Genomic DNA, 12727 nt, shown 5'->3' on the forward strand with positions numbered 1-12727 from the left:
TCCCGACCCACAGCTCCCTGCTAGCCCAGCCCTGGGCTCCCCAACCCCAGCTCTACCGGTGCCCCACAATCCCATCCCGCAGCCCCTGCTAGCCCAGCCCTGGGCCCCTGTAAACAGCTCTGCCGGTGCCTCATACCCAACCCCTGCCTGGCTGCACTCTGGCACTAAGCTCCCCGCCCTGCTGCTTATCTTTATCACCCTCTGCATCTCCCCCAAGTCTTTCCCAGGCCCTGCCCAGCAGGAGCCCTGCACTGCCCTGCCCAGGTGTGGAGCATGGGGATGTGGCACCCAGGCTGACACGTACCCAGGGAGAGGGAACCTACGCCCAGGCCTCCGGATCCCTCCCTCTCACTCGCCTGGCACTTTCCCACCACACCCTGCTTGGCACAGCTCACCCAGGGAGAACCCAGCCCTGCCGCTGCCATCCCTGGGCACTGGCCCCGGCCTTGCCCTGTGCCCTGGCCCTTGGCTGCTCCTGGGGTCCTGGCCATGAGGATGGAGCTGGGGAAAGGGCTCTGGAGATGGTCTGAGTGGGGCCAGGGGAGTGTGAAATCCCCTCGGAACTCAGCCCCGCAGAGCCGCCATGGGGCGCAGCCCATGGGGTCTGGACGGCGGAGACCTCCGCTGTCATGGGAGCTGAGTGTATGGCCCCTGGGGCACACATGCACCAAGGCTGGGAAGAGGCCGGGTGGCCTGTGGTTATGGCAAGAGGCTGCGATTCTGGGGACCCCACGTCGATCCCCTGCTCTGCCACTGACATTCTGTCTGACCGTGGCCACATCCCTTAGCGGCCCCCCACCTGTACCCAGGGGTGAGAATCTGGCCCTGCCCCATGGGTGGGGGTTGCCAGCCGCTGGGGATTGGCCGTGCTTAGGGCCAGCCACAGTCAGTACCTGGGAGGGGCAAGAGTGGCAAAATGGGAGCTCCTCGGCCGGGAGGGGTTAGCGGGCTGTGCTGGTCTCTGGGGCCAGCCCAGGGGAGACCCGAGTAGCCCCCCATGCCCCGCCACGTGGTTCTCCCGCCCTGGGAGGCCCTGCAGACAGGCTGCACCTTTCAGCCACCATGCCCTGAGCCGCCGGGATGGGACTGGGCTCCTGCCTGAGAGGGGCAGCGTCATGTGGCCGGGTGCCAGGAGTGCCCGAGGGCCGGGCTTCCCACAGCACCGGGGTGGTGAGCCCCTGGTGCGGGGCGTGCTGCTGACCGTCCTGCATGTTCTCTCCCTTCAGGCTGTACCTGGGAAACCCCATGGACCCTCCCGATGTGCTAGGCGTGGACCTGAACGCAGCCAGACCCACCCAGCTCCCGGGCCGGGCAAAAAGTAAGCCATGCTGCCATCCTGCTGCGGGCACTGCCCAGACAGGCATGCCTGCAACCCATGCCGCATGGCCCGTAATGGTCCTGGACCTCAAACTACCAGTCCCAGCATGCAATGCTCTGTGGGACCCTGGCACCTGCTGTCCCCAGCACTGTTGCCTGCTGGGACCTGTAGTCTCCACAGGCCGCTCCTGCCCCTTAGGTTAGGGCAGCTGCAGTAGGAGCCCCCGGCTGGGCTCCCTGGCCGCGTGGTGCCAGGGGGAGGAGAGCATGGGTGCAGGGACGAGCGTGCCCAGCGAAGCGGGCGTGTTGCTCCTGCCGGCCTTAGACCTTCCTCCCTTCTGTCAAGGGAAACTCTCCCCAGCGCTCGACCGTCTCCATGGCTCTATTGTGGCCGCTTGGCGGAGCCAGTCGAGTCCCGGCCCCCGAGCCCTGGCCGGCGGCAGAGCTCCTCCCGCCGCTCTGCCGCCCCAGATCTCCTGCCCTTCCAGCAGGACCCAGGCCTCTGCTTCCTGTCCGATACTGTCGAGCAGCTTTGCTGAGCTCAGCTGCCAGCCCGGAGCGGGTCGCTCCTTCCCTGCTGTGTTCAGGTGGTGCTGAAGCCCTAAGGGTCCTAGGAGGGAGGCCCCTGGCACAGGCCTGGCCTGTCGGGCCGGTTCCATGACGGGCTTCAAATGCTTGGGCACCCTTGAAAATTTGCCTGAGGTTTGGGTGCCCAGCTGGAGACCGCTTGGCCCTGACTCTCTGCAGTGCCCCATGCCCGCCGCTCCCAGTGACCCAGGTGGAGCTGAGGGGGCTCCCGCCCAGCTGGCTCCAGTGGGGCATCCAGAGTCAGGGGCCACGTCGGAGAAACCCGGCGTTAGCTGTTCCAGCCGGATCCCCGGCCAGCTGTGTTGCTGGGCCCTGGCAGTCCTGCCTGCTACCTGCTCCATTACTAAACCAGCTGCCTCCCAGCTTCCTCTGGCTTCCCTGCCTCTGCGCTCTGCCAGCTAACCCCTCCTCTTTCCTCTGGGGCCTCTCTCTTCTGCTGCAGGGAAGCCACCGCCTCGGCCACCACAGCCGGCCATCCTCCTTTCGAGTAAGTTGGGCCGTTCTCCGCTCCTGTCCTCTCTCTTCTCTCCTCACTCCTCTCTGCCAGGTACGGGGGCATGCGGGGCGCTTCCGGCCGGGGAGCTGCTGGCTCCCTGCGCCGAGATGCCAGTGCCAATGGGGTGCCTGCCAGTGCGGGCACACAGGGCACAAGGAGAGCCCTGTTGCCAGCCAGCCCCGCGCATAGACACAGATGAGCACACGCCCTGTGTGAGCGCGGGCAGTGCCAGCTTCCCCGCATGGCCCTGCTCGGAGTGTCCCAGCCCTGCTCCCCTCTAGGGGCCAGAGGTGAGTCCATGCTCCCTGCCCCATTCAGTCCTTCGTCTCTCGGCTGAGCTGGCCGGCTGCAGCAGAGGCTGGTGGATTCCCCTGGCCTCTCCCACCACCAGACACACCCGACTGGCACACACACCCGGGCTCCCCGTGGGACCAGCCCTCGGCTCAGTGACTCAGGCCCCTCTCTGCTTCCCACCTGCTGGCGACTCCGAACCCCCCCTACCCTGTCAGGGTCCGGCTCAGGCTCTCACTGGCCTGGACTCCGCTGCATGTACTAACCTCTGGGCTGGGCTGGAGGCAGAAAGAGCAGGCGGGAGGCCGCTAGGCGGGCAGGGGCTGCGGTGAGAGCTGGCACCTCCAGGAGTGTGCCCCTGGGGAGCAGAGACCAGTACATGGGGTAGGGGGCATTGGATGTATGCAGCGAGCTCTGACCCCAGACCTAGACCTCTAGGGCAAAGCTCAGGGATACCTGGTCCAGGAAAAGCTTAAACAGAGAGACTGAGGAGGGCAAGGTAGAGGGCAAATACATGGTGGTCCTGGGTTCGGATCCTGCGTGGGTCAGGAGTGAACATTGAATTTTGGTGGCCTCCCTTCCTAAGCCCCAGTGGCTGCTTGTCAGTTTCACATGCCCATCATCCGGGAAGCCTGTGCTGAGGAAGGTGATCAGGAGCAGTCAACATGGATTCACCCAGGGCAAGTCATGCCTGACCAACCTGATTGCCTTCGATGAGGAGATAACTGGCTCTGTGGATATGGGGAAAGCAGTGGACGTGTTATTCCTTGACTTTAGCAAAGCTTTTGATTCGTCTCCTACAGTATTGGACTGTAAGGTAGAGAGAAAGCTGGCTAGATTGTCGGGCTCTCCGGGTGGTGATTAATGGCTCCATGTCTAGCCGGCAGCCAGTATCAAGCAGAGTGCCCCAGGGGTCAGTCCTGGGGCCAGTTTTGGTCAACATCTTTATTAATGATATGGATGATGGGATGGATTGCACCCTCAGCAAGTTCACAGATGACACTAAGCTGCGGGGAGAGGTAGATATGCTGGAGGGTAGGGATAGGGTCCAGATTGACTTAGACAAATTGGAGGATTGGGCCAAAAGAAATCTGATGAGGTTCAACAAGGACAAGTGCAGAGTCCTGCACTTAGGACGGAAGAATCCCATGCACCGCTACAGACTAGGGACCGACTGGCTCGGCAGCAGTTCTGCAGAAAAGGACCTGGGGATTTACAGTGGACGAGAAGCTGGATATGAGTCAGCAGTGTGCCCTTGTTGCCAAGAAGGCTAACGGCATATTGGGCATTAGTTGGAGCATTGCCAGCAGATGGAGGGAAGTGATTATTCCCCTCTATTCGGCACTGGTGAGGCCACATCTGGAGTATTAGTTTTGGGGCCCCCACTACAGAAGGGATGTGGACAAATTGAAGCAAGTCCAGCGGAGGGCAACAAAAATGATTAGGGGTCTGGAACACATGACTTATGAGGAGAGGCTGAGGGAGCTGGGATTGTTTAGCCTGCAGAAGAGAAGAATGAGGGGGGATTTGATAGCTGCTTTCAACTACCTGAAAGGGGGTTCCAAAGAGGATGGAGCTAGACTGTTCTCAGTGGCAGCAGATGACAGAACAAGGAGTAATGGTCTCAAGTTGCAGTGGGGGAGGTTGGATATTAGGAAACACTGTTTCACTAGGAGGGTGGTGAAGCACCGGAATGGGTTCCCTAGGGAGGTGGTGGAATCTCCATCCGTAGAGGTTTTTAAGGTCAGGCTTGACAAAGCCCTGGCTGGGATGACTTCGTTGGGGATTGGTCCTGCTCTGAGCAGGGATTGGACTAGATACCTCCTGAGGTCCCTTCCAACCCTAGTCTTCTACGATTCTGTGATTCTAAGCCTGTGCTCAGGAGGGGCCCAGGGCTCGGCTAGCAGGGGGCTGTGGGTCGGGAGTGAGGGGCATCAGCAGAGCTAGGGGTGGGGAGCCTAGGGCTGGGCTAGCAGGGGGCTACGGGTCAGGACTGAGGGGCGCTGGTGGAGTTGGGTTTGGGGAGCCCACGGCTGGGATGGCCAGGGCCTGTGGGTTGGGACTATCAGCCCTTCTCAGGCACATGCTAAACTGCCCTGCAGTTGCCCTGAAAGCCCCACGGCGGGAGCAGCACCATCTCCTCCTCCCGCAATGTGGATCCAGATGGGGAGGGGCCCAGAGTTCCCACCAGGGCTCCAGGCCGGGCGCAGCACTGCCTGGAGAAGGGGCCCTCAGCAGGGCCTGTTCCCATGCTGGGCAGGTGCGGAGGTCACCCCATCAGTGCCTGGCCCATGGGCGTCCTGCGGTGCTGAGATCTCCCCCTCCCTGTGTTCCAGAGCCCTCGTACGACCCCGTCAGTGGGGAGGACGACTCCCTCTCCACGGGCCTCAAGCGGCTGTGCCTGAGGAAGCCGGGCCCCCCAAAGGGGCTGAAGCTGGTGAAGCCTTCGGCCTGGGTGTCGGGCACCAAGGTGGGCGAGCGGCAGCCGAGCCGGGCCAAGGGCGGGGTCACCTACTGTGGCGAGGCACCACTGATCGACTTTGGGGACGAGCCTTCCCCCACCACCCCCTCGCCAGTCGGGGAGCTGGGCGCCCCCTCCCTCGCCAGGCTGGCCATGGAGGCTTTCTCCCTGCTGGACAAGACGCCCCCCCAGAGCCCCACACAGGCACTGCCCCGGCCCCTCCACCCCACCCCTGTGGTGGACTGGGACGCACGGCCCCTGCCCCCACCGCCGGCCTACGACGACGTGGCCCAGGACGAGACCGACTTCGAGGTGTGCTCCATAAACAGCGCGGAGGGGCTGGCGGGGCGGCCGGCCTGGGCCGAGGACGAGAAGGCGGCGGGGGAGTGGGGCTCGGCGCCGCTGGAGGACAACCTCTTCCTGCCGCCCCACGGGGCCAAGCAGCCGAGCCTGGCGCAGACTACCGAGATCTTCCAGGAGCTGCAGCAGGAGTGCATGAAGCGGCTGCACGTGCCCCAGGGCCCCGGCGAGGACAAGCCGCAGATCCCGCCCCGCGTGCCCATCCCGCCCCGGCCCCTGCGGAGGAACGAGCCCGGGTGCTGGTCGGGGGAGCTGTCCCCGGCCTCGGGGGGTGAGGAAGACCGGCCGCCCCAGATCCCGCCCCGCGACCCCTTGTCCCAGCCCACCTCCAGGACTCCCAGCCCCATGGCGCTGCAGGTGGGCTCCCCGCAGCAAAGGGCCAGCCTCTGCTCCCCCTTGGCCCTGGCCGCCTGCCTCTCCACCTCCCCGGGCAAGGCCATGCCCACCACGCAGAGCTTCGCCTCGGACCCCAAGTACGCCACGCCCAAGGTCATCCTGGCGCAGGACAAGGACAGCGCCAGGGGCCCCTGCATCCTGCCCATTGTCAAGGACGGCCGGAAGGTGAGCAACACCCACTACTACCTGCTGCCCGAGCGCCCAGCCTACCTGCACAAGTACGAGAAGTTCTTCAAGGAAGCCCAGAGCCCTGAGGAGCCGGCGCCCCGCGTGGTCAGCACCGCCGCCGTCCGGCCCAGGGTGCAGCAGTCCAACTGCTCGGCCAACAACAGCAACCCCGGCCCCCGGGGGGCGCTCAGGGCCTCCTGCAGCGTCCAGACCATCGTCTACGACAGCAGCGACGGCTGCCGGGCCGCCGAGAAAGTGCAGCTGGTGAGTGGCTCCTCCCGGGGCGATTGGCGAAGGGGGCCAGTGTGGGGTGGGGCCAGCTCAGGGCCCAGCCTGCGAGCGACGGCAGGGCCTTGCCCCTGGCCGCGGGGGGAGCAGCTGCAGCGCTGCACCAGCTCTGGTGTGGGTCGAGGCCGTCCCTGCCCCGCAGAGTTCGCAGCAGGGGGAGAGCCCAGGGGCCAGTGCGGGAAGCTGACTCTGCTCAGCCTGGGAGAGCAGGGCTGTGCCACAGATTCGTTGCCTCACCTGGGGCACATCCTACCCCTTTGCCGTGCCTCAGTTTCCCCACTCTCCCCAGGCCCCTTTCCCAGAGGGGGGCAGGCAAATGAATTGGGTGCGAACGGGCCGAGCCCCTCAGAGGGGGGAACCCTGCGCATTTTCCACGTAGCAGGCGCGCACCAGGTGGGTGCCCGACTGTGGGGCAGCGTGGGGTGCGATGCCTGTGCCCTACCCACTCAGTGGGATCCAGGCTCCAGCCCCTTTCGCCATCGCTAATGTCAGAGCCAGCCTGCCCCGCTCCAGTGCCCAGGCAGTGAACTCTCTGGGGCTGATCCTGCTTGGTTGGACCTGCGTGATTCCACCCCATGTGCCCCTGCCCCTCATGTACTGGTGGGGCAGACACCGACCCCGGCACGCCAGGCCTGACAGTCACATGAAGGGCACCAGTGGGCTCAGCTCTGGCTGGCTGCCCCCCAGTGCCAGGGCGGGCTGCACGGCTGCCTCTGCCCAGCGAAGTGCAGTAACTGGAAAGTAGCACCCGGGGCAGGGGGAGGCCACCCTGCCTGGGAACGGCTGGTGTGACGTGCTGCCGGGAGCCCCGAAAGAGAGGGCGCTCCCGCTCTGCCCTCTGCCTGCTCAGGGCAGGACTACCCAGCCTGCATCACTAGTGTCTCCCCTGGCAGGTTTGGGCACCACCCTGGCTTAAGTGCCCCCAGACCCTGTGCTGGGCTCTGCGCCCTGGAGCTGATCGGGCTACACAGCTCGGTCCCTCCTGAGCTCAGCTTGTTGCTGCTGGCCCCGCAGCAGCCAGGCGCATCGCGCCCGCGGATCCAGCCGCCCCCTGAGCCCATTCTAGGGCAGGGCACCAATAACCCCTGCGGGGGGGCAGGGCATGAGAGTGACAAGCCGGGCTGGAGCCGGCCCCCTGACCCAGACGCCCCTGCAGCTGGAGATCCCTGCCCAGGAGGGGACGGGGGACGGACAGGCTGGGACCTGGCTGGGCTTGGATGACCTGGCTGGAGGGCCTGGCAGCCAGGACACCTGGGTTCCGCTGGCGGCCTGAGGGGCCGTGTCTCCCGCTCTCTGCACCTCGTTTTCCTGTTTGTGCCTCGGAGATACGGAGCCGGGAGCCGTCCGTGGTCAGCAGCCGTTTGGGCCGGAGAGCAGGAGATCTGCACCAGCGCCGGACGGCATGTTGGGGAGCAGACCGCCGGGGCCAGGGGTGGGACGACTCAGACGCTTCCCTCCCCAACCCCTGCGGCTCGTGGGTTGTGGGGGGTGACCCCCTTTCCCCTGGTGGAGCCCCAAGGCCAGGCCCTGTCTCTAGCGAGTGCTGCAGGGTCTGTCTGGAGCGGGGCCCAGTCCTTGCCCTTGAAGGCCTGGGGGGCCACCTGCTGTTCCAGCATGAGATTGCAGCCTCTCGCTGCTGGGGCCCACAGAGCAGCCTGCCCAGTGGGGCCTGGGGAGGTCTTGGGGGGAGCCACAGGCTGCGGGGGACGTTCTGCTACAAAGAGGGCAGCCATTCCCCGCTGACCCAGCCTGGGTATCCCGCAGCCATTGCAGGTGGGCGGGGCTCAGGACTCCTGGGTTCTCTTCCTGACACTGAGACTGTCACCCTGGCCAAGTCACTGTCTCTCCCGCCCCTGTGTGCCTCAGTTTCCTCATCTGTAAGTGGGGCTGAGGTGAAGCTGCTGCCCAGCGGGGGCGTGAGGGTGGCTGATGGTCCCAAACGGTTGGAGACTGGGTGAGCTCCATGTCGCCGATCTGCGTTGCCATTGCTGCTGGGGCCCAGGCGCCACGAGGATGGGCACCTCAGCTGTACCCACCTATACAGATTGTGCTGGTTGCTTTCCCCCAGCATCCTTACTGACGCCCGTAACGCAGCCTTTGGGTGCTGCTGAAACGTCTGGGGAGCCCAGAGGCGGCTGCTGCAGCCGCGTCCCTGCCCTGGCCATATGAAACCAGCCCCTCCCAGTCAGTGCCACCAGAGCCCTGGGCCCCGTGCTGCCCCAGGAGCCTGTGCGGAGGGGGATGAGCTGCCCAAGGACAGCCTGCCCACCCGCCCACGGCCGGAGTCCTGCCCCCACCCTGCCCTCGGCGTGCTGCTCTCAGACTCTTCAGTGGGGCTGGGCAGAGCTCCCAGCTCCCCCCGACTCAACGGGCTGCGAGCCCTCGGCTCCCTCCCAGCCCCCGGCAGTGCCAGCCTGTCCGGACCGAGCGCTCACGGGCTGTGTCCACAGGTGCAAGAGATGGTGCACGGCGTGACCACCGAGGAGTGCCAGGCCGCCCTGCAGAACCACGGCTGGAGCGTCCAGCGGGCCATCCAGTATCTGAAGGTACGGGGCAGGGGCCGGGCAGCTCTGGGACCCCCACCCCGCAGGCCGTGTCCGGAGCAGTGCAGTGCCTGCAGGGACGGGCCGTGGTTTTTGGGTGGGCAGCAGGACCTGAGCCCTGGCTTGTGTGACGGCACCAAGCCTGGAGCGCCCCCGCTGGGGGTGGCCTGATCCCACCGGGGGGGGGAGGGCAGAGGGGTGCTGTTCGTACACTGGTTGACGCTCGATGCCGGAGGGCCCAGGAGCAGAGCTGGGCACGTGCGCCCAGGTCATGCCCCTCCCGTCCGACCTGGGTACAGTCAGCACAGCCCCCTGCCACCGCCGGCACCGTGTCTGCCTATCAGACCCGCCATGCGGGGATGAAGAAGCACAGGGGAGCCCCCCCCACACACACACACACTCTGCGCATGGGCCAGGCTGGCCCAGCTCCTGGGGAATGTCAGGATTCTGCGTGGACAGCGTCCCTACCCCTCCCGCTGCCCGGGGCGCCCCCTACTCACCCTCTGTGCCCTGTGGTTTGCAGGTGGAGCACCTTTTCTGCCTGGGCCTGAAGACCAGGGGGGAGTGCCACAGGGTTCTGGAGATGTTCGACTGGAACCTGGAGCAGGCCAGCTGCCACCTGCTGGACCCCGCCAGCGCCGCCAGGCAGAAGTAGGCCACCCCCTTGCCCCAGTCCCACCCCTGCGCTGGCATGGCGAACCCCAGGGGTTCACAGCCTCAGCACGAGCTCTCGGGGATGCCCCTTTTGTAACCCGACAGCTGGGCCCCTCCGGGGGCACCACAGGAGCTGTGGCCTGCCCGGGCCGGCCAGGCTCCATCCCGTGGCTGCTTGGTGACCTCTGCCAAAGGAGTTGCAGCTGTCGCCCAGCAGGATGGACGCCACTCTCGGAATTGGCCATGGAGCCCAGCCCCCATCCCTGGCAGGGTGCGGGCAGAGCTGGGCTGGAGAGACGGGGGAACGGACACAGCTGTGTTTCCCCAGGGGGTGGGGCCCAGCAGGGGAGGAGCAGGGGCTCAGGGCCAGGCTCTGCCCCTGCGGCCTGCGGGAGCCCCTCCCTGGGAGCTGTGTGGGGCCCCCAGCACATGCGCCAGCCGATGACAGCGCGGCTGCCTGTGCAGGCGGGACTGGGTGGCCCGGAGCAGAGCCTGCTGCCCAGCATGGTTGTGGGGAGGAAGGGCACATTCCAGCCCAGGGAGGGACTGGCCAGGCAGCCGGTGGGGCTCAGACCCAGAGAGCAGGGCCCAGCTGCAGAGGGCCTGATCCTGTGGGGCACCCCTGTGAGCACAGAGGGCCCGCTGTGTCTCAGGATTGGGCCCCCAGCTCACCTGCTCCCCTTGTCCTGCAGGCGGTGACGGCGGCAGGCCGGGAAGCTGAGTCAGAGCTGGAGCGGGCACCTGCCACCTCTGGGGTGCCTTCCCCCCACATTGGACTGAGCCGGCCAGAGCGTGGCTGGAGAGCCAGGAGCAGGGCTGAGAGCCTGACCAGGGGCTCAGGACTGGCGAGGGGCAGCCCCCAGGATCCCGCTGGGGGTCACCCAGGAGCTCGCTGGGGAATTGTTTTGTAAAGAGAAATGTAATTTTAATATATATATAAATATTCTATTGGAGAGGAACCCGGTGCCCCCCAGCTGTGTACTGCGCCCTGCCTGCCCCTGGGCCTTGGCTAGCGAAGGGGCTCAGGAGCGGCCTCCCTGCCCCCGGCTCCGGTGCCAGGGAGCGCAGAGCAAGAGAGCAGCACTCAGCACAGATCCTGCCCCCCTTGGACCTGGCTCTTCTCTCCCGAGCTCCATGCGGCCCCAGGCCTGGCACAAAAGGGACGAGCCATCACCCACAGGCCCCTTTCAGCCTTGCATGCTTCCCGGGGTCTGCAGCACCAGGAGCCAGGCCCGGAGGGCACCCTGCCGCGGGCGAGGGCCAACGTCCCGCTGACCAGCCCTGCAGCAGGCCCACAGGCCCAGAGGAGAAGGGCAGACCAGCCCCTGCGGCCCTTCCATGGCAGGGGGTCAGCATTCAGCCTGGTGCCGCCTAGCCCTGGACTGACTGGCAGAGCAGGCGGGGAGCCTGGGCTCACTCCATTGGCAGGGCTGGGCGAGGGCAGACACTGGCTCATCAAGCACCAGCCATGCCTCTGCCCAACCTAGGGGAGGAGCGTGGGGAGAGAGCCCAGCCCAGGCCTGGTGCCCTAGGGCACAGAGCTCACTGTGGGGCCAAAGCCACCCCCGCATCAGCCCCAGGGTGAGTACTTTGTGCCCCCATCCGATTCCTCCCCAAGGCTGCTTCGTTTCCGCCCCATATTAGTGGCCTCGTCCATCACACCGATGGGACAGTGCCCAGTGACCCAAAGGGGAAGCACGCGGGGGGGAGAAGAGCCCACTGGCACTGCCTGAGAGGTGGGGAGAGTGGCTGCATGTGCAAGGATCGGGGCAGAGGGATTGGAGGCAGTGCCCATGGGCCCTATCTGGGAGGCAAAGAGATGGGGCAGGCCCACAGACACGAATGGGGCCAGCACCCATGGACACTAGGGGCCAGAGGGCTGGGGCAATGCCCACGGGCATCGTCGGGGATAGTGCCAGAGGACACGGGGATGGGGCGATGTCCATGGGCAGAGGGAGGGGGGGCTGGGCCCATTGACACAGAAATGGGGGCAGTGACCATGGGCATTGGGATGCCCTTTCCTTGCGGAGGAAGCTAGTCCAGGTGAGTCCGAGGGCTGCTTGCACCTGGGGCCATTGCTGTGACCACCCACCATTCCCTGCAGAAGGGGTCTGCCCTGGCAGCCCTGCCCCTGCCCCCCCACAGCTAGAGTGCAGGGGAGCTGCACGTGGCCCCGGCCTGGACAGAGTTTGAGACTCGCTTTGACATGCACAGCAAAGGGCCCTGGCTGAGGGTCGCCCACCATCACCTGCTGCTGCCCCTTTAATGCCCTTGAATTGGGCTCATCAGGTACACACACACCCTCCGCTAAACAAACGGGCTGCTCTAGTGAGCAGAGCAGGGTCCCGGATGCCTGGGTTCTGGTCCTCATTCTGTCTCTGACCTGCTGAGTAGCCTTGGGCAGGTCCCAGCCGCTCATTGGGCCTCAGTTTCCCCTTCTCCAGCATGCAATGAGGGTACGGGTGTGTCCCAGCTCATCCATGTCTGTGAAGCGTGTTATGGGCCATGGTTGGTGGGCTATAGAAATCCTCCGCCTGTGCCCTTAAACCCACCCCCACCCCCCAGTACTCTCACCCCTGATCTGCTGGGCCCCAGGCTGTGTGCCACGCCCTGGCTGGATCCCAGGCCCCAGTGAATGGGGGGGGGGGGCGGGGGGTGGAGAACGGACTTGAGTCCTCACTGCATGAGTCCTCACTCCCAGCAGGGCTGGCTTAGTGCCAGGGCTGCAGACTGCCCAGGGGACTGTGCCCACCTTTCCCAGCCAAATTGTCCCAGCCGTGGAAGCAAACCGAGGGGAGGTTTGAAGTGCTGCTGAAGTGAGGGTGTATTTGCTTTGCAAGGCCAGCGCCGCAAAGGGAATGCGGAGTTCCCGCCCCTGTAGGTGAGTCAACACAGCCAGTCAAAACGCTGGCGCCCTGGTCTGGCCATTAGCGTAGGGGCGGGCGTCGGGCCTCCTCGATTCCCAGGCCAGACGGCACCGGGCTGATCACCTTGTCGGAGCTGTGTAACCCAGGGCAGAGGCTTCCAGCCCGCGGTTCCTCCATCCAGCCCCTCGTTTCTGGCAGCGCGAGAGCAGATCTCTTCGAAAGAGACGTCCAGGCTTGCCGTCAAGTGCGGGCGGCTCAGCCACGTTCCTGGGGCGCTGTTGCAAAGGTTAGTTTGCCC

General features: G+C 65.5%; 1 protein-coding gene across 7 annotated transcripts in view; it reads left to right on the forward strand.

Annotated features, from left to right (window-relative positions):
- The window catches only part of TNK2 (tyrosine kinase non receptor 2), a 76518-nt gene extending 65997 nt beyond the window's left edge, over nucleotides 1-10521 (forward strand). For 4 of the 7 annotated variants that reach the window (XM_048864628.2, XM_048864634.2, XM_048864631.2 and 1 more), the window contains 6 exons: nucleotides 1227-1318; nucleotides 2348-2452; nucleotides 5029-6341; nucleotides 8816-8911; nucleotides 9432-9559; nucleotides 10255-10521. In XM_048864628.2, the coding sequence (XP_048720585.1) occupies nucleotides 1227-1318; nucleotides 2348-2452; nucleotides 5029-6341; nucleotides 8816-8911; nucleotides 9432-9559; nucleotides 10255-10261 (1741 nt within the window). In that variant the 3' untranslated portion in view covers nucleotides 10262-10521. The remainder of the gene's footprint in view (nucleotides 1-1226; nucleotides 1319-2347; nucleotides 2453-5028; nucleotides 6342-8815; nucleotides 8912-9431; nucleotides 9560-10254) is intronic. The other 3 variants (XM_075132058.1, XM_048864632.2, XM_075132059.1) reach the window with 2 other exon arrangements.
- The last annotated feature ends 2206 nt before the right edge of the window (nucleotides 10522-12727 follow it).

Source organism: Caretta caretta, chromosome 9, assembly GCF_965140235.1.
Source record: "Caretta caretta isolate rCarCar2 chromosome 9, rCarCar1.hap1, whole genome shotgun sequence".
Lineage (NCBI taxonomy): Eukaryota > Metazoa > Chordata > Testudines > Cheloniidae > Caretta > Caretta caretta.